The 27,377-nt window shown below is 36.6% G+C and overlaps 1 protein-coding gene across 1 annotated transcript in view; it reads right to left on the bottom strand.

Annotated features, from left to right (window-relative positions):
• The window catches only part of Gucy2f (guanylate cyclase 2F, retinal), a 142,918-nt gene extending 116,352 nt beyond the window's left edge, over positions 1-26,566 (bottom strand). The window contains exons 1-3 of the mRNA XM_004640047.1: positions 26,380-26,566; positions 18,201-19,015; positions 8,538-8,839 (exon numbers count right to left, since the gene is read on the bottom strand). Coding sequence (XP_004640104.1) covers positions 8,538-8,839; positions 18,201-18,930 — 1,032 coding nt within the window. The 5' untranslated portion in view covers positions 18,931-19,015; positions 26,380-26,566. The remainder of the gene's footprint in view (positions 1-8,537; positions 8,840-18,200; positions 19,016-26,379) is intronic.
• Between the last annotated feature and the right edge of the window lie 811 nt (positions 26,567-27,377).

Genomic DNA, 27,377 nt, shown 5'->3' with positions numbered 1-27,377 from the left:
ACCATTCACTAAAATAAAGTCAAAATGGATTAAAGATCTAAACATTAAAGCAGAGACACTAAATCTCCTGGAAGAGAAAGTAGGAGGAACTGTTGAAGACATAGGGGTAGGCAAAGAGTTCATGGACAGAAATCAAATTGCACGGGAAACAGTTGAAAGAATTAACAACTGGTACCTGCTCTGACTGAAAAGTTTTTTCAAGTCAAAAGAAATTACCAAGAAAGTGAAAAGGAAACCCACAAATTTGGAAAAAATCATGACAAACAATTACTTAGAAAAGATCTGCTCTCTAGAATCTATAAAGTACTAAAAAAACACTAGGGCCCCAAAATTTAAATACCCAATGCAGAAATAAGCATCCGAGATGGAAACATGCTTCTCAGAGGATGAAATTAAAGAAGCGAATAAATATATGAAAAAATGCACCATAGCAATAGCCATCCACGAAATGCAAATTAAAACAACATTGAGATATCATCTCACCCCACAAAGAATGGCTATCATAAAGAAATCACCCAACAACAAATGTTAGAGAAGCTGTGGAGAAATAGGAATCCTTCTCCACTGCTGCTGGGAGTGTAGACTGGTGCAACCATTATGGAAATCAGTGTGGAGACTCCTTTGAAAAGTTGGACTGGAAATCCCCTTTAAACCAGCTATTCCTCTACTGAGAATTTTCCCAGAGGATCTGAAAACATCATATCATAGGGATATATGAGTGTCTATGTTTAAGCAGCACAATTCGTGAAAGCCAAAACTTGGAAACAACCAAGATGCCCATCACCTGAGGAATGGTTGAAAAATATGTGGTATTTTTGCACAGTGGAGTATTATTCAGCTATTAAGAATGATAAACTCAAAGCCTTCATATTGAAGTGGATGCCACTTGAAGATAAATTCATAAATGAAATGAATGAGACACACATGTTTAAATATCATATAGTTTTCCTAGTGTAAGAACTCAAAAGAAGAAAATCAAATAAAAAGGTATAATACAAGTAAAAGGAAAGCAGGTTCTCGAGGACTAACTAATCAAGAGAGGGAAAAGAGAAGAGCTCAGGTACATGACAATGTAAAGCCATACAGTTATATGTAGAAGATGGGCAAGGCAATGATCCTGAGAATCTTCAGAAGATTTTTGAATCTAGCAGTTAATTGGAAAGATTCTCACCCTGACTAACTATATATACTGATACCTGTGATCTAAGCAACTGCAGTGAAGATGGTAATCTGTAATAGTAGTTTCATGGCTGCAGTGCCTGTCATTCTGGTCTTCTGAATACAGGCTGCTTGTCATGACATGCCTCTTGCTGCTATGCTGTCTCTCGGGTAGATGGTTGTTCAAAAAGAAGGAGGTGGTGAATGAAGTCAAGAGACAGGAAAAGGAATGTTGTGGGACTGTCTTGCTTCAAGGTTGTATATGGTTAGTTTTTTGGATCTTCTATGTAGATATTGTAGACATAATCTACATAGAAGATCCAAAAATTATGCCGAAAATCTCCTGGAATTAATAACCAAATTCAATCCCACCACGTTACAGGCAGATGCAGGAGGACTACTGGGAGTTTAAGGCCAGCTTAAGTTCTGTAATTAGTTCAAGGTCAGCAGGAACTACATAGTGAGACCTGACTCAAAATATAATAATAATAAAAAGAAAAACAAAATAAAAAATATATAAAATTAATAGCTTTCCTGTTCACCATAATGAACCCTCATGGAACAATGTTAGAAAGACAATACCATTCACAATTGCATGAAGCAAAATTCTTAGGAACACACCAAGCCAAGGAATACAAACTACACTACTCTGAAAAGGTGAGTGACAAGGATGTCATAAAATGGAAAGACATCCCTTGCTCCTGGATAAGCACGACCAATATAGTGAAAACAGTTGCAATTTCAGAATTTATATACAGATTTAACACAAAAAATAGATGAAATTCTTCACAAAATTAGAGAAAGCATTCCTAACATAAAATTAGAAGAAACCCAAACTAGCAAAAGAAATCCTGGGCAACAAAGCAAAACAGGTGGCATCACAAGCCCAGACTTCAAATTATATTGCAAAGCTATTTTGATACAAATAGCATGATACTGGCACAAAAGAAGATATGTGTATCAATGGAACAGAGCGTACAGAAACAACTGTGCCAAAAACGTGTGCTGTGGAAATGATAGCCTTTTTAACAAATACTGACGGGAAAATTTGATACCAGCATGTGGAAGACAATCTAGAACGGTATCTCTCACCTTGTATTGAATTAAAATCAAAATGAATTGAAACTCTAAACATTAAAACAGAAACAATCTACTGTTATATAAAATAAGTAAAAGTCTTGAAGACACATGTAGGCAAGAACTTTCTAAAAAGAACCCTTAAGAAATAACATCAAGAATCAACAAATGAAATAATGGCAATTTTTTTTTTTCGGAACCGGGGATTGAACTCAGGCCCTTGCACTTGCCAGGGAAGCGCTTATTCTACAGAGCCATCTCGTTGGCCCTAATAATATCAAATTAAAAGGCTCCTGCACAGCAAAGGAAACAACTAATGGAGGGAAGAAGTAACATTCAAAATATGGAAACAGAAAGACTTCCCCTGCTCCTCAGACAAAGCACCAATATCTGAAATACATTAAGAGCTCACCAAAGGGCCAATCAAAAAGTGGGCAACTGAAATAAATAAATATTTCTCAGAAGTGAACATGAAAAAGTGTCCAACATCTCTGAAAGAAATGCAAATTAGGGTCAGGAATATAGCTCAGCAGCATAAGTGCCTGCATGACAAGCACAACCTTCTAAGTTCAATCTCTGGTACTAATAAAAAAAGTGCAAATTAAAACAATATTGGGTTTAGAAAAAAAAGATATCATGTCTGCATCTTGTCTTCTGAATAACTACTATGAAGACAACAATATGCAGTGTATTAATTATTGTAACTGTCCTACTAACCTGTTTAAAAACTGTTTCATTGCTATTTTTCCCATTAAAATGAATAAAAATTTTAAAAAATAAAAGCATAAAAAAACAATATTGAGGTTGGGGAGACGGCTCAGTAGGATAAGCGCTTGCCTGGCAAGAGCAAGTGCCTGAGTTCAATCCCCGGTTCCGCAAAAAAAAAAAAAAAAAAAAAATCAACAGTTCATCTTAGTACTGAGAGAATGGCTATCATCAAGAAATCAAATAAAAACAAATGTTGTGGAGGCTGAGGGGTAAATTTTATTTTCTATTTTTAGTGGGACTGCAATATAATGTTGTGCAACCATTGCAGAAATCAGTATGGAGTTTCCTGAAAGAAATAAATACAGAAATTTCATTTAACTTTGCTATTCCCCTTCTGATATCTTCCTGAAAGAGTTAATGAAATCATATTACAGTGATACATGTGCGTTGTGTGGATGTTGGAATCTGTACAGGGGGTGGAGTATTCCTGAAATCAGTATCTCATAAATCTAGCAGTACACCTGGACTATATTGGTGAAACAAATGTAGGGTGCCACGAAATGGACTCATACATTAAAATTATGATAGATAATTGTAATTAATAAGTGATTTAGAACACAATGCCAAGAAATTCAAGAAGAAATGAAAACTAAAAACGTATCAACAATACAAGAGAAATAGTAAGAAAATAAAAAGTAAACACGGGAACACCTACATTCAATAGTATTTCCAAAAAAATAGTATTTCCAAAAGAATAAACACAAGTAATTAAAGAAATTATAAAGTAAGTACAACAAGAAAATTTCTCACCTGTAATGCGCTTTTAGATCAAAAGGCACCACCAAGTGTACAGTATGAACTGTGTCAAGTTATACATCAATATGACATTTCATAGCATCAGAAATAAATAAAAACATCTTTAGAAATTATTGGGGGTGGTGAGAAATGAAAACAGATTGAATTAAAGGATTAGGAATAAAAAGCACATTGGTATTTTCAACTCCAACATTGGAAATTAGAAGAAAATATGCCATGTCTTAAAGAAGTGAGGAAAAATGACTTTTGATCTAGATTTATATGCTAACCATACTAGAAATAATGAAGATGGCATAATGTCTTTTCACACATTTGGTATCTAAAAAAATTGCCTCCAGTGTACATTTCTCAGAAGCTGCTAGAGGATTTGCAGCCCAAAATGAAAGAATAATTGAAGAAAATGGAAGTAGTGAGATTGATAAAATAGTGGATCCAATAGGGAAGAGAATTATCATGATGATGAAAATGGATAACCCAGCATAAAAGTTTTGCAGCATTCTTAAAGAAAGTAAGTTTAGAGTAGAAGACAAAGGCAGATAGCCTTGACAAAAATCAAAATTGAAAAATATTTAAGAAGTTTTACTATTTATAAAATGTTTGAGACTTTTCCAAAAATATAGGCAAACTTAGAAATTGAAATTAAAATAAATTTAAAAATAAAGCAATTATTTAGTAATAAAAATCAAGAGACACATAACATAAATTATAGTCATAATTTATTACCTGGATCCATATGAAAAGATATTTAAATAGCCCTATGTGAAAATATTAAATATCAATTTAACTATAAGCTATGGCATAACCATATTGAGAATTTGAAGGAAGGCAAAGAAGTAAAAATCCTCAACTATGATAGGTAAAAAATGTCCAAAATTAATTCATCAAGAGAAACTAGAGTGTTATGTTTAGAAACGTACAAATGAATCCCTAAAGAGTGAAGACATAAAGGTAAATGCTTTTGATAAAGGGTAGGAAGGCTACCTGGAGACTTCTGTCTCCAACATTTCTTGACTTAAGACAATGTGGTACATGCATCATTTTAACATTTTTTTGTTTATTTCTTTGTTTTCTTTACTTTTTAAAGAAGTAAGTATATAAATTAAGAGAGGTTACATGTCCTTGCTAGAGGCAATATCACCTGTGTATAGAAATTTCAATTTCTTTTTGAAAGTTAGTGAGCAAGACAGTAATACTATAGCCATTTTAGTAATACATTTGCCTACTCATTTTTATCTATCAATCTCACTAGAATTGAAGCCCCATGAAGTGTAGGAACAAGTGAGATGCTAGTAAATATTTAGGAACATCTTTGTGGACAGGAAAGCAAAAACCCATTTCTAGTATTTGCCAATTGCAGTCACATAACTACTTCTACCATATGTGATTTTGAGTTTTAAAGATGATATCACTGAATGAAGAGTTCATAAAAGATTCCTCAAACGGCTTTGGTGAACTGGCTTCAGCACACCATTGACAGGGCCAAGGAGATAGCTCAGTGGCACAAATGCCTGCTTGGTAAGCACAAGGTCCTGATTTTGATTGCCAGTACCGGGAAAAAAAAAATCACCTACAGAAACTTTGCCTGTCTTGTTTACTCCTCTTTCTGGAGTTTGATCATAGTATCTTAGCATAGGACATGTGCTCACGTGCTCAATAAATTGTTGTTTACCTGTTGAATTGAAAGGAAAATTAAAACAACAGAAACTCGAGGTGCTAAAATTTCATCTGAAAAAATTGCATTTAAAATTATGAAAGCAAAATAATTTTTGCAAACTGGAAATACTAAGAGTTCCACTTTAAGTAGTTAAAAAAACAAGACTATAGTAAGCTGAAGTCAAATTGTAACTTAGATGCTGGGTCACAATCAAACCAAGACAGCCTCCATGGTCTCAAGGCAGAATAAGTGAAAAACAAGTCAGCTTTGCAGCTCACTCTTGTCATTCTTTTATACATGTTAATTTATTTAATCCTCACCATAATTGTAAAAGTTATAGCTTCCCATTTTACAGACTGAAAAAAATGAAAAATAACTCCAAGCAATTTGTGCAAACTAGTAATACTAAGAACAAGGATTTACTTTTTAAACTTAGTTTTAAATGATACATAAAAACATAAAATCATTTACTTGGCACTATGTCATATTCTGACACACGCATATATTGTGTAAATTTTATTCAGGGTAAATACATCTAGATCTTCAATATCCATCGTTTCAAAATGATGAAAATATTTAAAATTCCTTCCCCTACCTTACTTCCATCCAATTGTGAGTTAGCCTTTATTGATCAACATTTCCCCAAAGAGGTAGAACTTAAACTTAATTTTGTCTAGCTCTTCATCATTTGCTTTTCTGCTATACCAGCTGCCTTCAAAAATACTATGAGAAGAGTAATTTAAAAAATAATGACTTTGTTTATCAGAGACTGATAATTGTCTCACCTTCTATCATTCTTTGGTTATGAAGGTCTAACCTAGGAACCTTCAAAGTGGTGATAGAAATGCATCCAAGCTGGCTTTAAAAAAAAAAAAAAGCTCTGTATTCTTTGTTGTAGCTCTATTACCTTGTCTAAAGCAGAATGCAGGCTGCCTAGCAACCAAGCTAATGGCATCTTTTTTGCCTTAATTACCCTATGTTTTCCACAATCTCGAAGGGATTGAATCAAATATCAAGAGTACAAGGTCTGAGTTTTTATACCAATATTCCTGTTCATACATACATACAATGCATACACACATATACACACACAGATACCTCCTTCCCTCCATCCTATGATTAAAGCAGAAAGATGATTTGGACTATATTTATATAATGCAATATTATCAGATAAAAATACAAAAATTCACAACCTGGTTACTTGCTTATAATTACAACACAAACAACAGTTTGTCCAAGTATTCTTAGCAATTTGATTGATTAATTCTTACAATTCTTAACAAAATTAACAAGTTGTTTTCATCTATATATGTGCATATGTGGCTGAGAGAGATATGTGTACATGAATGTCTGAAAGAGAGGTGTACAAGCATAACATTAGTAATAAAGTTCAAATCTAGCACTGTTATTATCTCAAGGGGTCTATTTTCTTACTGTAACAATAATCAACAAAATCATTGCTATTAGGTCAGGAAGAGATACTTGATTCTCTTAAGATTCATCTAAATAACTTATTCAGAGAAAGATGTAGCCTACTAGATGAAGAAATAAAAGGTGGATAGAGAAGAACATCATGGATGATGTGAGCAGTAGACTACCTGGAAGCCTGACTGGCAGCCTTCTTCATGAACAGAACCTCAGTTTTCTAGTAGCTATACAGAAAATGATAGTAGTCTCATTCCTCCGCTTTCCAGATTATTCATTTCGGTGTGGGGATGGGGCACAACTGTGATCAGGAAGGTGGTGGTGGTAAGAAGTGGAGCTGAGGAACTTCTCAGAAAGATTCCCTCACTCTTAGAGACACATGAGAAATACAGTCCCATTTTCACCTTCATGTAATATGTGGAACTGTAGCAGCCATGTTGAGATGAGACTAGGAATCAGCTCATGCGGGAAAGCTAACATAGTGTGGCCTGTAAGCTGTAAAGATGAAATAACGGAGTTCATTGGTGACATCAATGTGAATTAACTGACCCTGCACCCCCAACTTCAGATTTTGGAAATACATTGTTATTTAGGCTAATTTGAATTGAGCTATAATGAGAATAAATAGTATTGGTTGAGTATGAGAGCAAATGCTCAAATTTTTAAACTTATTTTTGTATAATTCTAAGTATTTATGAATGTTTCCACCACCCACTTCTGAACACTAATGTATAGAAACTTCCATGTCTTTTTTCCTCATTTAATGGACTTCTTTTACTTCCCCATCTTCCTTCTACTCCTTGTCTTCATTTCCTTTCTCTTGGCTCTTGTCTTTGTTCTCCATTCTTTTCCTTGCTTTATCCCTCTTCCTACTCTCATTCTGGGCCTTATGTGGCTGTTACTTGAACCTGAAATATTCCAATGCAAACATGCACCTGTACATGTATAAATATTATTCTTATAAATTAAAAGGGAAGACTTCTTTCTCATTCCAAATTATTCCTTTCATATTATGGTAGCTGTACTAAAAAAAAAAAGCTCTTGGACCTTCCCTTCACCTACTTACTCATTCTTCTCTACAAATGAAGTGGGAGTGGGCTACCAACAGGATGCATGTGCTCTGCTATGTTCCTTCAGACTGTACACATCACAAAAGCCCTGTAGCATGGAACAGGACTCCACTGGTCCAGCAGTGCTAGTGACTATGCAGAGAAGTCTGAGTAATGCTCAGGTTCAATAATTGGAACCTCAGATCCAAGCCGATAGAAGGCACTTCTCCAATACTTGTATTGATAATAATACTAATGGTGATGTTTTCTTCTGTAGTGTCTATTTATCTTATTGTCATATTAGTTTAGAACTTTAAAAAATGTATAAAACTTTGTTTTATTAGGCCTCTTTGGACAGCACTGGCATGTATTAAAGTTGTGTTTCCCTGTTTTTAAATGTACTGTACTTATTTTTCATGACTGTACACTTTTGATATGGGTTGCTTATATTTGCAAAAGAAATTTTCACATTATCTCTTTGTTCTTTAAGTGTTTTTTATTCTATAAGTGCAAACAAAAGGTGCTTTTTAAATTTGTGTGGTGTTGCCTCCTACTGATTGGTTTCCTAAAGAATAGGACTCATTGAAAGCGAACAAAGCATTTACTTTTTCCAATTTTGATATTCTCAGCTCAAGATGACTTGCACTTACTTGATCTAATTCCAGCTTCTCAGGAATTTCACCTTTGACTGCTGCTTCTGTATAAGCTTGATAGAAGGTCTTTTCTTGGGACTCCACTGTAATGGTTAACACAGCATCATAGGCTTCCTGCAGCCTTGGGTTGTTCCTTAGGACCTGGTATTGGGTTTGCTTATAAGGCAAGCTGTAAAGCAGGGCATCATATGGAACAAAGACATAAGTTCCATCTGTCATTTTCAGATCGTGAGCCCATTCCAAGAGATGCATCTGGGTCTCTCCTCCAATCAAGGCTGAATGCATACACATGATGATTACTGAAACCAACAAAGTTAAGTTGATAAGACATAGTGTCACAAACTATAGAGGAGACAGGTAAATATATGAGTTCTAATTAATTTGTAAATAATTACTTTCCTATGCCTACTAGATGACAAGATATTGATGTCTTGAGCTAAGACTAATGTATGTGCTAGGGTCTGGACTGAACATGGCAAGAAGAGCTATTTATCTACAGGTTAATGAGACTAACATGGAACAGGAATAAAAAATAGTATAATAAATGGGAGGTAGCATCACAAAGTAACTTTGAAGTTGGAAGGGGCAGATGTATATGCTAATTAATTAATCTCACTCTAGCTCTTCCGTAAAACAGAGGTACCAATAAAAACTTCATGGAGAAGTAGTGATTAGTCAAGAAACAACTCATAAATTCTTTAGTACATAGCATATAATAAACAGTAGTTATGCTTATACCTAACAATAGAAAGACTACAAGGAGGGGATGAGAGATTCCCACAGCCACTGTCATTTTTATTGCCCACTTCATACAAACAGGTAATCCAGGCTATCTTGACCAACTGTTTTCACCTTTAACTAGGCCATTATACATAATGAATGCCACCAACACACACTTCTATAAATGCTGCTACTATGGATGACATATTCAACTTCTTAAATCTAACTTTTCTATAATTGGAATTACTTTGCACTCAATTTAATACTTCCTAGACTTATGAAACTATGCTGTTTGGCAAGGCTGAGCTAGAATAGTGTGGATTAAAGGGGCCCATGGTTGAAGAACAGCAGCTAGACCATGAGACTGAAAGCCATATCCAATTTCGTCCTTGACATGCTAAATGAGTTTAGTTTAAGCCCATTTGTGCTTCAGTGCCCACATCTTAAAATGTAGATTCCAATGCATTTTACAGGTACATTGAGTGGTTTAATTAGATAATGCCTGGTGAGTAGTCTGAGCTCCTTGAAGAAAGGCAAAAGTCCTATTGCTATTAGTAAATATTAATTACACATGCTTATACAGAACTTTTAATCTCAGAAACTAAGTACGCTTAACTATGCTCAATGATTGGTATTTGGCATTTACATATTGCTTTATCTGTTTTAAAATACCTTCTTTAAACTTGTTAAATATCCCCAGAAAGTTTTCATTTCAAACTACAGCTGATATCCTTCATTTTAAAAGTGTAACTAATACGTTATAAAGTTGATTTAAGGGCACCATACCCCCTACACACAATTACAATATAATTTCAGTTTTCAAATGAAAATTAGCTCCTTTGAAATAATTACCCTAAGGACCTACATGTACCCAGCTACTCAGGTCTTCTGTAAAATCATTTCCAGATTCTTTGCACATAGTTCATGAGCAATGCAAGGAATTCAGACTCAACTATTCATAATCCCACATTGTAAAATGGGAAGATGTAGTAATAGAAAAGGTTGACAAGGCAAGAGTTACAAAGAAAAATGAGAATTGAATGCATCACCCTTTCTATATTTGACTACATCATGAAACATGAATCAGTTTGGTCAAAGTCATTCAGTCACAGGTCTTTTGAGGGGGCGAAATGATCTGCGTCATGTGCTGCTGATAGCTGGCCAGTTGACTCCACAGTATTCCTGGCAAGTGCGTAATAGCATATTTCTTCTACAAACACAGTGATTAAATGACATGATCAAGGTTATGCAATAAAATTCTGATTAATTTCCTCAAGGGATATTAAAATTACTTTTCTGAATAGAAAAAATTAACTAGAACTAAGCATTCTGTATTAAGTGAAATGCAACAAATACTTCAGTGAGTGTAGCGGGTGCTATTATGCTGTACCATCAAGATACAGTACACACTTCAAGACAAGCACTCATGCCTCTTGCTGCTAGGAATGTTAGCAAATAATAACTAATGCCTCGCTGAGAATTGTCCTCAGTTGAAGAGACAGATCTACTACTCTCAAAGTCACTTCCCTTCAGCAGTGTACTGGAGCTGGCTTGGGCTGATTCACATGAGGTTATACTTAAATTTTCAGAGATTCTTTAAGGAGTGAATGCCATGTTGATAGCTTGAAATAGGCCATGATAAAGATATTACACTATGAAAATCAGCAAATATAACAAATTAGGGGTTCCCCCCCCCCGGTGAAATGGATATTGAACAATTCTTATCACATTGTAGCCTTTTTCTGAGCTAGCCTGCACTTAATGACTTGTCAACATACCGCTACAACATTCCAGACTTAATTCAGTTCTGGACAATAATAAGGGTCATTCTAGCACAACATCCTCAAGAATGCATTAGCTTACCATTCTGATTGTACTACTCTCTGCCAACCCCATCTTTTTCTTTCCTTCATAGTGTTACCCTTGAAAATACTCACACAATAAGCTTCCGACACTCAAAGCTTCATCTGACAAATTATTTTCCAGGGGAACTGACCTGTGATATAGGATTAGAGCTCCTTCCTAACCTGGAACTGACACCTATCGTAGAACTTATAACCATTATCCTTACGGTTCCTGTGAGCTTCTACTATGAAACTGTAGGCATCTTGTGGTCAGAGACTGTGTCTTATTTAGCTCTGTGTTCTGGTATGTATTTTGTACACAATTTCTATTTAGATGAATGTTTGAATGCTAACAAATTATCTGGGATGAGTAGGTGTTCACTTGTATATTCTTCATGGGTTCCTTCAAACGTGAAACATGTGTGTATTTGTACTGTTAAGATGAAGGAACCATTGGAAATGACACTCTTTCACAGATAGACATTGCCAGGCTTCTCTTTAATGCCGGTTGTCATCAATTTTTCCAAGACCTGACTCCTCAACCTGAATTCATCCTCTTAATTCCTCTTTCATTAGCTCACACTGATGACAGTTCAGATAAATGGTCGAATTTGTTATAACCAGACAGACACTTTGACTGCATCTAGCCCAATTTGTCCTCATATTTTGGATGAAAAACATGGAAGTTTCAGAGGAAATGAACATGAAATTCTCTATTCTTTGATGACAAGACCTTAACATTGAACATAAGGTGAAAAGCATAAATACTGAATTCACAAAACATCATCTTAATTTAATAGATTAAATGTTTCATGAACAGGGATTTATGGATGCATCCGTTCTACAAAATGATTTTGCTAAATAGCTTTATTATCTTAAAATTACATTCATTAAAATGTGATTTGACCTGAAAGTTATTGTCAGCAAAGGATTAGTATACAGAAACATTTAATCTCAGATAAGGCATGGCTCAACAAGTGATACTAATTCATAAGTTTCCATTGTGATTGTTTTCAGTCAAGTTATTTGATAGCTAAAACAAGGACCAAAAAATAAACCTTCCTAAAATTGTATCTCCCCAAAATATTATATTTTCACTTTATCTTGGCTACCTGAATCTCACAGCTGTCTTCATAGTGGGGCTGACTATATCAGGTTGTCTAGGACTCTCTCTCTCTCTCTCTCTCTCTCTCTCTCTCTCTCTCTCTCTCTCTCTCTCTCTGCTTTTAACAGGAAACATCATAAAACTGCAGGAAAACAAAATCCAGAGTCATTCAACTCCTATTTCCCATTCCTTACTGAACTATTCTGGTCAAAAATTTCTTAAAATAGGAGAACAAAGAAGCTTAGCTACATCATGAATTCAAGACCAGCCTGAATCAGAGAGCAAGACTCTGTCTCAAACAAGCAAACAACAATGTAGGTTTTTACCATCTTTTCCTAAACTACTATATTGATAAGGCCTCTTATGAGCAGGTAGTCTAGATGTTCAGAAGTTTCCTCTTCCTCTTGTGCTAGGTTTTCAGTAATTTGATCATTACTGGTAATGGACCTATTCATAAAAACAAGCCATCATTTTACCACTTGTATTTACTTATGTGTAAGCCAGTAGCCACAGTATTATTAGTATGACTATTATTATTGCTCTTGGAAATATACCTGATAACACATGTGGCATTTTAAAAATTTCATCAGTATGGACAAAAGATAAGAAAGAAAATCAGAACAGCAGAATTGTACACCATATATCAAACAAAGGACCTCTATTGAGTGTACTATAGGAGCACACCTCAAGTGGACAGGAGAGAGTAAATCACAGATTTTTTTCATTAGACCAGTTCTTAAAGTGTGGCTCTTAGACCAACAGTATTATTTTGGGATTTTTTAGTAATGCAAATTCTGGGACCCAACTATAGCTTTCTTGAATAAGAAATTCTGTGGAAAAGAGGTAGTAAACTGTGTCTAAATAAGACATTAGGAGATTTTTGGTGCACACCTAGATTTAAGAATCACTGCTTTAGACCAACCTGAATACATATCCCTGTTTTTGTACTCAATAGCTAAGTGTGGAATGTATTATTTAACCCTCAGTCCCAGAATTCTTATCCAACATGTTGGTAAACAGTAATTAGTGTTACTTTACAGGAGCAATACAAGAATTGAAATTGTGCATACAAGTCCCTTGCAAAATGACTACCAAATAATAAACTATCAATAAATATTAACAATTATCATCATTGCTTTAATACTGTTCTTATTTTGTGTACAAGAATCTTTGATGGAAAGAATTCAGCCAACTCTATAACACAAGCAAATGTGCAGTAATATATCTAATTTTGGAAGAAAAAAAGGCATTCTTACTGTGTCATATTGTAATAAAAGGTTCTCAGGAAAGGCTTAAAGGAAGTCCCAAATACTCCAGTAGCCAGACAAGCTTCAACAACAACAACAACAAAAATCACAATCAGCAAAGCATAAGGCTGATTGGCAAAACAAGGAGAAAGCAGGAGAGTTCTAAATAACCATTTGAAAAGTTCTCTGAAGAGCCATAGCTTGGGCCTCCTGCCACCTTTGTAGAAGGGAGAAAAAAGTCAGACCCAAGAACAAAGTAATGCTACATCTCTTTTGCTCAGTGAATGAACATTCTTTTGTGCTGTCTGATGGAAAATTTAAGACAGAATTCCTGGTTTGAGGAGCAGAGTGTGGACTAGACTTTGTACCTCTTGCCCACTTAGCTAGGTTCCTTACACAGGGCACAGCCCACATAATCCAATACACTAGCCCTGCCTGTAAATTAAGGACTTCGGTGTTTGATTAATACCGCTGTTATATGACTTTGCTTATCAAAGGTAACTGCCAATCTCATTCAGGGAAATGTGAATCTGGAATAGGATGAATCCCTCTGCTCTGAGACTACCCCTTTCTTAGTTAACGGTGTTTATATTGTCTACATCTATCTGTTTCTTTCTGTAAGATTCATAGATAGTTAAAACTTGAAAAAAAAGTGTTTTTTGAATAATGTTGAGAAATAGGTAATGATATGCAAATGCCTTGCAAACTGTAGGGTACTGTTTACATGTAAAGCAGTATTGTGGTTGTTTTTAATTGTCATTCTGGAAAATGTCTAATAACTCCTCCATTGTTTCCCCTTCCAGGAGTCCGCAGCTAGCAGTAGCACTACTAGTAGTAGGAGAAGTAGTAGTATTGTTACTCTTGCCTTAACATGTCCTAGACCTATATCTAAGAAAGACACCACCTCTAACCCCAATAAGGTAAAAGTGATATTTCCTAATTGGAAACACTAATGTATGAGAAATGGAAGTGGCCTGCCAGCTAGTTATAACCTGATCTTCTCATCCCTTCCTCCCTTATCACCAACATAGTTACAATTAATACAACCACTGTCACATGGGAATGCTGTCATTGCTACTGTGAACGGACTGGACACAACTAAACTTTTCACTATTTGTGTTACTTCCAAGTATTGCCAGGCCCCACCCAAAGAAAAGGGTCTCTTTAAATTGTACTGTGAATGTCACAGAGTTCTTTCTTGACAGTTTCCTTGGGGGCCCACATTGTTAAGAAGTAGCCCCATAGACAGCAAAATAGGGAAAGCCTGCCTTCCTCAGTCCTTCTAAAATGAGGTAACACAAAAATTCCCAGTGCCTTTTTAGTTCTTTGCAGTCAAGATAAGTAACAACCAGGAGGACTCAGTCCCACTAGTTGGGAGGAACTGGAAAATCAGCTACAGATTTTGTTTGGAGTTTGCTTTACCCTGTGTGTTGTAACCTTTCTCCCTGCAGTGGTGGCCTGATCCATACCCACTGGTTTCTGGCTGTTTCAGACCTGATCTCCAGTTTTCTAATGGGACAAGAGATATGATTCTGAATGCTAGACCACTTGTCTATATCCCTAATAACTCTGCTTGTTCATTCTCTGGATCCTGCTTCTCATGCTCCTGCTGTCTAGGATACTGTTCTCAATAAATAATAATCTAAGGGACAAGCCCATAGGCTATTTTACTTTAACATTCACACCCTTCCACAATTTCTAATGCCTACAGCAGTGGAGACCACTGGTATGCATCCTCTCAGATACTTACACCTGACTATACCAATTGTGGGTACAGCATACTCCTTTGAATCTTGTCAAGGAGGGACCAAAATATATAATAAATATTTCAATTTAAATTTTTATTGCAGTAAAAGACATATTGTCATTAATCCCCTTGAAGTACTTCCCCTCACCTTGGGTACACTTATCCCAACATTCTTACTACTATCTAAACCAGTTCTGGAGGTCCTACTGAGTGTCTTTATGAGGTATAATAAAAACACAGTTAATGCTGCTGCCAAAATGCCATCCAACAGAAAAGCAGTTTCATTAAAACTTCATGGGTTGTCTTCATCCACTCTATTCACTGGCTCTGGCACTGTGCAACTTCTAGCACTTCTCCAAAGTCAAAATGACCATCAAAAGTAAATAATTTGAATTGATTCAGGACATCATATTAGCCACAATGGCACAACTAAAGTCACAAAAGGGGGTTTCCAGAACTGATTCAGAAAGTGAAAATAATGACGGGATAAGCGTTCAAAGATGGGGGAGTATTGTGAGGGGGATTAATGGCAATGTGTCTTTTACTGTAAGGTTTTTTTTTTTATTTAAACACTTACCATAGTTTTCAATCATACATTATACATTGAGCTGCCTGAGGTCATACTCAGTCCACAGCGCAACTGACTTTTCCTGCTCCTACTCCCAGTCACATTCTAACTCATGTTTCTAACTCATGTCACTGAGGTCCCACAGTGCCTCATCTAACCCCACATATGTTTAAAAATCACAAGAAAAAGTCCTGGAGTGAAGAGTTTTGACTCCTTTTATGTCTCTTTTTGAGTTCCCTCCTCCAGGTTCTGTTGCTGTCCTCACTACTCAGGCTACAGGCTTGCAGGGGTATTATTTTTTGTTCCAAGACTGTTGTTTTTGGAGTTTTCTTCCATATCTCAACATTCTTTCTTTAGTAGACTGATCCATACAGTTACAATGAAAACAATCCAACTAAGCAAAATCTTATTAAGACAGAAAACAACAGGTCACTTCAAGTAAAGGGCATTGTTTTTTTTTTTTTTTACATTTTCATTAACTTAAAGCAGTGGTCCTCAACTCTGTACTTAACAAACATTTGAGAAACTATTTAAAATAACTTCACCGGGCCTTCACCATGAGACCAACTCACTAAATCGCTTGCAATGGAGCTTTGGCACTATGTATTTGGCACCGACATCCTGGCAGTTCTAGGATGCAGCCAGAGAACGCTTGACTTAAAGAAATGGATTTCTAATGGTAGGGCAATAATATGTATGGTTGCTACTTCCCTGCCTCAAAGGGGTTGTGCACAGTGAATGCTCAATCCTAATTCCTCTCAGTCTGACATCCTGATTCCTCTTAGTCTCACAACCCAGAGAGCTTTAGGGCCTAGATTTATTTAACATTTCATGGAAGAGGCCAAACTGTCCTTTCAAAATTGACTTTTTGGGAGGGATATGAAACATTCATGGAATGGAAACTTGTAAGAGACACTAGACCCCCCCCCAAGCTTTGTAAAATATTATAAAGTTATAATACTAAATATAGTAGCCTGTTTCTGGCAAGGTTTCTCTCTGCAGGTTTTATATCTTTAAGATAATTCTGTTTTCTGTTCTGAAAAAACAAGCTTTATTATGAAATAATCAAATCCACACTAGTTGCTTAATATTATAGGATCTTGTAGACTAGAACTGGAAACAGACTATTGTAGTTTCTGCAACTAAAAGCTTTTGCCCTCTTCTTCCCATAATGACCATAATTGTCCAATATTGAAGACACTTGAAACTTAAAATAGGCTTCTGATTATAAGCCAAGGTAAAGCTGGACCATTCTCTAATAAACCCATTGTTATGTTAAGGAAATAGCTAGGACCAGGACTAATCCTAGGAAAAAATCACTTTGACAAGTAGTTTCTGAGTTATATGTCCTAAAATGAAGGAGGAGCTGCAACGTGGCAATGAGCAGTATTCCCACAAATCATTGCTACTTCCACAGGAAGGTAAAGTGGAGATTAAAAAATTGAATAGAAAAAGAAATCAAAAACATGTATTATCAAGTGCTGATGTAAGTGCAAGTAAAAGATCTAATTCCAGAGGGCAAAGAAGCCCCACCTGCAATAAGTATGCAAAGAAATATGCACCCAGCTTGCCTTGGTGAAGGTAGCTTCAGTGGTCAAATCGTTTGCTTAATTTTCTGTTGTTTCTTCAAGAATTATCTCTGAACATAAAATTTATTTTGTAAGAGAAAACCTGTTAATAGTTAAGCAGTCTTTTCATTTTTATATGCTTTCATACAATAGCTAGGTCCCTTCTCTGTCAATTAGCTTCGTGTTGCAGGAAAAAAAAACCCTGCTTTGGAGGAAGAACAACATTTGGAGGTCCAGAGAAGATAGTTTCTAAGTGAGATGTGATAACACAAGGGCACTAAGTACCTGTGAAGAAAAGTGCCTAGAAGGAAGTTTAAGATAAATGTAAACTTCCTTTACCTTGGTAAAGATAAAAGTAAAAATAAAAATCCATTTTTTCTAGGATTAACATAACAATGGGTTTCTCAGAGAATGGTCCAACTTTACCTTGCTAAAGATTTCTTACAGAATGGTCCACCTTAAATCTCTCCTCGGGGACTAGAATAGATAAATCCATTTTTTTCTCTACTCAAAACAAAGCTATAGAGCATCCTCCTTTAGTTCTTGTGAAAGTATCACAGTCCTAAGGACAGAGAGAGTGTGTGGTTAAAGTACTCTGGTGCTATTCACCCCTACCCTGGTACTGAGAGCAGGTAGTGGTATCCACATGTGTTAGAGCCACAGAGCTTTTTTACTTCTGATGAGTCGACAAGGTGGAAATGAGAGTCTTGGAGTCTGAGGGTGAGTGAAGGAGGGAAATGGAATAAAACAACTTTGGGGAATATGCTAGCCTAGGTGTGAGGGCAGAAATCCTTTTGGAGATTTTCTTATCTTTCACTGAAGCCACGCTTAAACCTTAGCCTGGAGCAAGCAAACACTCACTGCGAATTCTGTCTGCCTGGCGAATCCTCTGGAGAGCTTGTCGAATGCTTGGGCTGTCTTGTCCTGTGGTCAGGACGACCCCTACAGGCAGGCCGTGGCTCCGAAGAGCACTTGCAACTCGATTGGCTGTATGCACCCAAATGTCTTCATCTGAGGAAATGACTCCAGAGTGAGCCCACTGGAAATACTTCATGACAGTTACGAGTACCCGAATGGAAGTAGGGAGTGTCCGAGAAAAGGTCTGGTAGCTATTTTTATTGTCTAATTCATAATTCACACAAGCCCAAGAGAAAATCCCTTTGTCCCAGCTGTTTCCCAGGAGCGAGGCTGCCTCGCAGTAGCCTGGGTTGGCAGGTCCAATAAATCCTGAGGCCATCTGGTGGTAGGAAATGAAACTGGAGAGGGCCCTCGAAGTTTGGCAGTCCTCGCTGAGAATCACATAGTCAAAAGAGTAGCCCAGATCAAAAGATGAGTCCCGGTTGATTCGCTCAATTGCTAACCGAGCAGCAACCTCAGGCAGAGCCTTTGAAAACAACGGATCACAAGTCCAAGGACCTACCACCCCTATCTTGTAGGGGACTGTGCAGACCTGTTGCAGAAGAGATGTAAGAGACAGCAGACACAAGCACCACTGGAGTTTGGGAGATGCAATGCCGTGGCATCCTGACAGTCTTCTGGGAACCGCACACCAAAGCATAAGGCAAGAAAAAGGCCAGAGTCCCAGGAACATAGCCCTCCTGCTTCGCGAAAGCTAATAATGAGCTGCTGGACAATTATTCTTTTCTCTTGAGACAGACAGTGGTATTTCCAAATGCCTGTCAATCAAAGGAAAAATTTGTTACTGACATTATTTCTGAAGCTTTGGGAAATACATTATAAAAGAAAGGCAGTCCTCCAAATTGAAAATTTCCTTCCCCTCAGCCCAACTAAAACTGCTTTCCTGTACTCCTCATCTCAGTAGATGTTACCTCTACACACTGTTTGCCCACTTGCTGCAATCAGAAACCTTGGAACTACTGAGACTCCTTCTTCTCTGCCTCCACATTCAATCCATCACCAACTCCTATCAATTTAACTTCAGCACAGCTATGCATGCTACAATATATTGCGAAGACTGCATGAATTACCATACAACAATGTTACATCAGGGCCTGGCAGGCCATTAGCATTGTATTAGTCACATTATTATTATTATTATTATTATTATTATTATAGTCATAAATATACCCATTTTCTACCTCACACTGCCCTCCTGGAGACAGATGGAAACAGATAATGGTAATGTATAGTAAATGTGTTCTGATTGAGGTCACTCAGATAACAAAAAACAGGAAGAATTATCTGAACCCAGAAAGAAAAGAGAGAGAAGAGAAAAGAGACAAGGGGGGAAGTAACTCTAGGTCTAATATGAGGGAAAATGTATAAATAATCCAAAGATCAAAATAAATGAAAGATGATGAGAAACAGGGAGGTAGAGTTCTGTACCAATGAAAAGGGATATGGGGATGGAGGAGATGGAAGAACACAAAATGATCAAGATACAATATTCACAGGCACCCATTCCTCATGAGGAATGTACTTATTACACATTCCAAACCCATACTAATAAAAATTAAATTTCTAAAAGGTAGCTAAGTGAATGGAGTTGCAATGGGGGTTTAGTACTAAGAGGCTTTCAGACAGAAAAGGCAATATGCAGAAAGATACAGAAATTCAAAAAATATGTACCTAGATTTTCAGAATCCCAAAACATTTGTTCTGCTTGGGTCTCTGTTATCAGTCAAGGAAAGGATCAGATCACCCAGAGTCCAAGATACCATGATTTAATCCTTAAACAGGATTTCAAGTGAAGAAATAGTATTATCAGATTTCCATGTAAAAGGGTCACTCTAACAGCAGTGTGAAGAATGGGTTGGCAGGGGGAAAACTAGAGGCAGAGAGACCATTTTATGCATATGGATGTAGTAAGCCTTATGAGAAATTATGACAGATGAGGAAAATAGTAGTGAGGAGCTTAACAAATGAAGGTTAATTCCCCTAAGATTAAAAATATCAAGGACAAAACTCTGAGAAGCCATAACACTTACCCATCAGTCAGAGAGAAAGCACACATAAAGACTGACTAGCCCTAAAAAAAACCAGCAAAATCCAGAAGATAGTGGTATTTTATAATTTAAGGAAAATGAAAGTAGAGGATGGAAAGTGTATTTCAACATTACACTCTGCTGATGAGCCAAGTAAGCTGAAGATAAGAAGGTTCCCATTGGATCTAGAGTCAGAGAGTAAGATGCAAGTTGATGAACTACAACTAGCAAAAAATAAATAGTAATTAACGAAATAGAGTCAGCACAAGTAGAGAACTCTTCAAGATGACAAAAGCAAAGCCTTTGCCTACCTGGCTCATGCCTTTCTCTACAACTCCGTTCTTCAGTGTTCTATCTTTGAGCTACAATGAATCTCATGTAGTTCTCCAGGCATGTATTCCACCATCTGGGAAGCCAAGGAATTGGGATATTCATCCTCTCTACCTGAAACTCTCTTCAGTCCTCTTCCAGACCCTGCTGGTGAATTCTATCTTCAAAACCCAGCTGAGGTGTTCGCTATTTTATGTAGAAGAGCAAACACCTCCAGGGTGACTTCACTGTGTCCCCATCTGTGCCTCATATTTATGTGTGCACTAGAAAAGGTATCACTGCGGTTATAAAACGTCTATATTTCTGGTCTATGTTGTGACAAAAATACAAAACTGTTTACTGTCTCTTTATTTATAGGATCTCATACTTTCAACACTAGGAAGTGATCAACAATGAAGGCAGCTCTCCATGGAAAACAGACCCCAATGAACCAGAAACTCCTAGAGATGCAAGCCAGCCAAATGCCCAGCACATAATATACGTCAAATAAATGTTTGTAAAATGAATGCATAAGTGAATCTAAGGTCAGGAATAAGCTCAGTAGACATAATAAGAATTACTTGCCTGGGAGAGATGTTAATGAGGAAAATCCTTAAATAAATCCTTAATTCTAATCAAATATCAAAATAACAGCATCGTTCTCTTAAGGGTGATAATCCACACTGGTGTGCACTGGTCAATCTCAAATGATTGCCAGCAACAATTCTTTCTGGGCCAGTCCTATTTGTTGTGATCTTGACTTTCACCCATGCTTTAAAAAAACAGCTGGAGATCAATCTGGACCATGCTTAAGGGATCTTAACACTCATCATAGAATGTGCTAACATTCATACATGGGTAAAATCTGACTTAAATGAAGACCAAAACAATGGGCAACAAGATATCACACAAAATAACATGAGCTAGAGGCTGAGAAGTGTGTCAATTGGAAACAGTGAAATTTCTAACTTTACTTTTGCAGAAAGATGGTTCTTTGCTGATTGTATGCATAAGCAACCCAAATTTATTCCTAGATTCTCTAAGTGTCCAAACTCTTTCTTAAAAAAATAATCTGTTGTGTACACTTTTGAAGGCACAAAGGTAAGATACACAATAACGTATGAAGTACAGGCTACAAACTGAGCTGTCATCAAGAGCCTCACACTTCTCTTCCCACCTTCCTTCAACCCAAATGCTTTCTCTGGCAAGAGAAGTAGTTTTATGAGTGTGACCTTGAGAGCTAAAAACCTCCCAGAGAAACCTGTTCTCTGAGTCAGCAAGGGAGGGACATGTTTTTGGTCTTTTGTGCATCCAAGATATTAAACTTCATGGTATCTGTGTCCATACAGAAACTCCTTTCAGGCATAGGAATGGACAATGACAGCAGCAAATCTCTATGTGGAACAGTGTCCTGTTAACAGCAATAACGCAAGTAAAGTGCTATCGTTTGGAAATGGCTTGTGCGTGCCAAAACTGTTCTTGAGTCTTGATCTCCAATGAATGATATTAAGCAGTAGTGAGACTTTGAGGGGGCATTGGGCCTTTAAAAAGGATTAACATTTTTGTCTCAAGGGAATAACTTCTCACTGTAACAGATGTTGGTTATTTCTCCATAGTGGGTGTTCTTATAAAGTGGGCCTCCTCAGTCTCTCTTGCCATGTGACCTACTTTCCACACATACTCACTCGTTGCTCTTACACGTGCTACTGCCGTGGGATGCCATCTGCCATGCTATGATGTAGTAAAGAGACCGTCACCAGAAGTCGTTTTATGAGTGTGACCTTGAACTTTCCTACCTCTAGAACTATGTACTTAATTAATAATCCTCTTTCTTTACGAAGTACCCAGTCTCAGTACACTATTTTGCTATAGCAACACAAAATGAACTAAAAAAGTGAACTTCTTCATCTGCCTGAAACACATAGTTTCTTTCACAGAATCTCTGTGCTTTTATAAATTATCACTTGAAATAATAAAGGGTAAAGTATACAGAGTTCCTGATATATATAAAACTGGTATACACTTTTTTGTATGAAATAAATTAGATACATAAACTGAAATATTGCATGGTTTCCTGTTACATGAGAAACTCAAGTTATAAATAAAGAACAAAATAAAAGATAAATAACAGGAACTATGGAGATAGATCTGTCTCAAGTGGGAATGTAATCAAGATATGCAAGAAGGTAAAAGGGATTACAAAAGGAATTAAAATGTGTTCTGTACATGTGCCAACTCCACACGAGTTATGAAAACATTATATACTGCAGACACATGCTGACAAAAAATAAAAATACATAAGTTTTTGAAATGGTTTGGGATGTAGCTCAGGATAAAGGTCCTGGGTTCAATACTCATCACAAAAAAGAAAGAATACACTGTGGTCATTGGAGTTAATCATTGCTATTCTGCTGGTCATTATGTCTAGTCCTCTTCTGTTGACAAGAACTAATAAATGAATACTATGTAAAAACTTTGAAATAAATGTGCATTTGTCACTAAAAGCTCTTCACAGCTCTTAGGCATAGGTATTACCACCATTATTAATAGATGAAGAACCTGATACTCAGAAATAAAGTAAGTTGGCTGAGAACAAAGATTTGTACCCTGGATGGAGTAGTGCAGTATTAAAAGGCTTATAGACAGCCTCTAATCTATAAAATTATTGAGACTACCATTATTATACTTCTATGCTACCCAAATTGAATTTGAATGATTTGGTTGTATTGTAAAATAATTCCTTAGTTTCCCATAAAAGTTAAATTATGGCTAAGTGTGGTGGGGCCTGACTGTAACACCAGCATTCAGAAGTCTGAGGCAGGAGGATTGTTATGAGTTCAAGGCTAGCCTGGGTTGCATGGTGAGCTTAAGTTCGGTAGGATTACGTAGCATGACACTGTCTCAAAAAGAGAGAAGGAGAGAGATACAGAGACAGACAAACAGAGACAGCGTAAGAGAGGCAGAGAGACAGAGAGAGAATAAAGTATGTAAAGAAGTGGAGGGACACAATATATTGAGAAGAGCTCCCAGAAATTTATTATCCAACTGGAAAGAATTTGGCACTATGTAGCTTTTAAGCCTTGTTCTGGGACAGCCCGCTTACTCCTGACTCAAGTCACAGTCTGGCACAAATGGGGATGGCCACTAGTCACATCATATTCAGTATAAATCTCCTGAAAGTCTTGGGTTATATCCTAAGCAATAATATTTCCAATTCTCAATTGCCCAATCTGAAAAACAGGGGTAAATGTAGCTTAAGCCTTATGAGATAAAGATTTATGTAAGTCAAACTTCTAAGCACACATTAGTCTTTTAATAAATATTGGTTCTCCCTTGCTGTTTGAAAAGAGGATGGCATTGATAAGCAGAAGGCTAGGGTCCTGGACAGAACTTTCCAATTGATTCAACCTATGACTTTAGAGCCTTCCTCTAGGTCTCACTTTTGTTTCCCTAAGTTGAACTATAGGATCTACAAGTCCCGTTTTTCTCTGACATACGTTGGGCCTTCACTCCTGTATTCTTCTAGGTGGGTACTTCTCTGTACTGTTAAACTGCTTTCTGAATTCACTGGACCTTTCTCAGCCTTTGCTGTTCTTATTAACATTTTACTAGAGTACATATCTGTAAGTGCTTTCTATTTTCTTCTCTCTAATAGATCCACCTTCTGATTGTTTTTACTTTTGACCTAGAATCCTCTTTCAAGTACCTATGAAATGAAGTTCCCTATCTCGTTCGATGCTGGAGTTTTGGTATGCTGAAAACCTGGATGCCAAAACCATTAGTTATCATCATTATTAACAAATACATATAAAAACCTAGTATGTGTAGGAGTGAAACCAAAAACAATGAAGAAGAGTATAAGGGGCCTTGCCAAGAAAACTCAACAGAAAAAGCAATCATGTAGAAAGTAATAACATATGCAAGTTCGTAATAGCATATGCAAGTTCATTTGTAAGTTTTCTGCTTACATTTGCTCATGATTCTATCTATAGGGCCCTGCACGGTACCTGTTACATAATAAATCTTATCCAATATTTGTTGACTAAATAGTGGAGAAGAGATGTTGAGCACAAGTGAAAATTTTTAAATTGCTATGCTCTTAAAAAGGTTTTATCTTATGCTTTAGTCAGGATGCACATTTTGCAAAAATTGAGCAGGTAAAGTTTGCCTGCAAACTTCTAGCCTACCCAGTTCTCTCTGCTCCCTACATTAGTGGAGTAAAAAAACAACTGTAGAGGAGGAAAATGGCTCTTTAAATAATTTGCACTTAAATCTGAATGATAATAATCATTCTATTCCTCCCAACCTATAGTGTATTTTTCTAATGGAGTGAGGCCATATTTGTGCCAGAGTAATTAGTCTCTAACAGTATAATAATTTCAAATGTTAGGTTCAGGTCAGCAAAGGGAAAAGGGTCATTTTGTGAATAGAAAAATGAAGGAATCTTTAGCTACAACCCTCCAGATCAAAGTGATAAGCTGTCTATTCTAATTATAAGCCTGGAATTTTAATGTTATTTTTCAGCTCATTCTTCCCAAACATGATGCAACCAACATCCTCAAATTCTGAAATTTTTGCTTTTTAAAAGCATTTCCCAAATTTACATATTTGTCACATATATTCTTCTTCAAGTGTATATGAGAAAATGCCCCCTGGCATTCATTCCTTCTCTGTTGCTGCTCTTCTGTGTTAAATGAGAGATAAACAATCGTCCAAGCTGAAGGATTGGCTGTACACACTTTCTTCTATCTATGTCCTGCATTAAGTGGAACTTCAAACTGCTATGACTCCCTAGAGAATAGAAATATATATATATGTTGTGGGGCCAGGGAGATAGCTCAGTAGAATAAGCACTTGCCTGGCAAGCATAAAGGCCTGAGTTCAATTCCCGCTTCCACAAAAAAGTATAGAAAATAAAAATAAATATATATGCTGCTGTAGGATTTATTCTTGATTCCCCCAACATAAGATTTTATAAAGGAAATTTATTTTCTTAAAAAAGAAGGAAGGAAAGGAAGGAGGGAGGAATGGAGAAATGATTCCCTAAACTTTCACCTGCCAGTGTGGATTTAAAGAGTAATTTATAATGTTCATATGTAAAAGATATTTTCTACTGCCTTCAAAACGTGCCAGCTGAAGTTCTCTAGAATTAATAGGAAATACGGACATAACTAAAATGAAATATCCAGATATAAAATTTTGGAAATAGAACACTATTGACCTACTGTATTCTGGGCCATTACCTATGTAACTCAGGTATGAACACCTGCATGGGATCAGGCTTCCATGGAAAGTGACTAACACATAAGGATGCATGATTTCATTTCAGGTAACTTTCACAACCTGGTGGAAAGCCTAGTTTTACAAGGAAAACACTACTCTTTAAACATATACAAAGAAAGACTATGACAAATAGCTCTTAGGGAAATGGCTTCTCAGCCTATCTTGTCAAGCATAGGACTTCTATGGAAGATTGATCTTTGCAGTTACAGCCTGTATCAAGTTAACGCTTGCATGAAGACACCAAGAAGAAGTAAAAAGAATAATGAGGCAAGCTAAAGGAAAGCGTTAAGAAGGACCTTTAAGAGTAAATCTGGATTTAAAAGTGGTTGGCTCTTTTCCCTCTTTCTCTTCTTCTTTTACTCCCTTTCATTCTCTTTAAACCTTTCTTAACCATACACTACAGTAAAATTAATGCATCTCAGTCAGAGTCTGAGTTAACAACTAAGGTATGGTTTTATTCCTATTACCACCTTTCTTATAAAGAAGCACTGCCACCTACTTACCATGCGATTCACTGCTCAAGTGTCTTCAATTTGCTGACTGTGCATGCAGATCTCTAGCACAGCTACCCCAGAGTGTCCATTTCCATTGTAATCATCATAATCCTGTCAAGGACTCCAGTCTATTAAGAAATTCCATTAATATGGTAAATAATTGAGAGGGACGGTCAACCTTTTTTAAAATCACTCTTAAGTATCCCTAGACCAAGACCTGGATTAGGATTTAGAGGCACACTTCTAATCCCTTAAATTCATTCCACCTGTAGCCAAGATAGGGCTGACCTAAATGTGTTGACCCAGAGATTAACTATTAGAGTCTTCTAGATAAATGCACCTGTCCTGCACAGACTGCCTTCTTTCTACCTTTCGAAATCACACTCACTTAACCTCAGATTTCCTAGCTGTGTTCTTTTTTTTTTTAACTTATGCCTAATGCCACATATTGCCCTTTCTTCTGGACAGCTGTAAATGTCAGAATGTCTGTCATCTATTATTCCAGTCCAGAATATAAAAGATAATCTGGGAGACTCTCTGGAAAATTCAAAGCAAATGACATTTGTATCACTCTTTTGCTAATCTTAAGAGCCTGTGTTTCCTTTCCTTCCAAGTGAAACTCCAAGCTTCTCCCACATACTTCTGCATACACATCCTCTCATACCCCAGACTTTAGATTTATCCTTTTCCCTAACCATGTCTCTGTGTTCTCGGTACCATCTATTCAGGAGCCTGTTCTGCTGAAGTTAAGAACTAAGATGTTAACGGATAACAGTGCCATCTATTAAGTTAAGGTTACTATGTTGCTGTTATTTTTGTACTAGCATAATTGAGATGTAACTTACCTACCACAATATTCACCCCTTTAGAGTATATAGTTTGGAGATGTTGTAGTACATTCACAAGGTTATACAACAATTATTGCTTCCCAATTCTAGAATATTTTAACCCACAAATGAAATATGTGCCTGTTTAAAAATCACTCTGCATTCCTAAACCCAAGCAAC

This window comes from Octodon degus, unplaced genomic scaffold (assembly GCF_000260255.1).
Source record: "Octodon degus isolate 3935 unplaced genomic scaffold, OctDeg1.0 scaffold00117, whole genome shotgun sequence".
NCBI classification, from domain to species: Eukaryota; Metazoa; Chordata; class Mammalia; order Rodentia; family Octodontidae; genus Octodon; species Octodon degus.
This window is presented reverse-complemented; position numbering and strand designations above follow the sequence as displayed.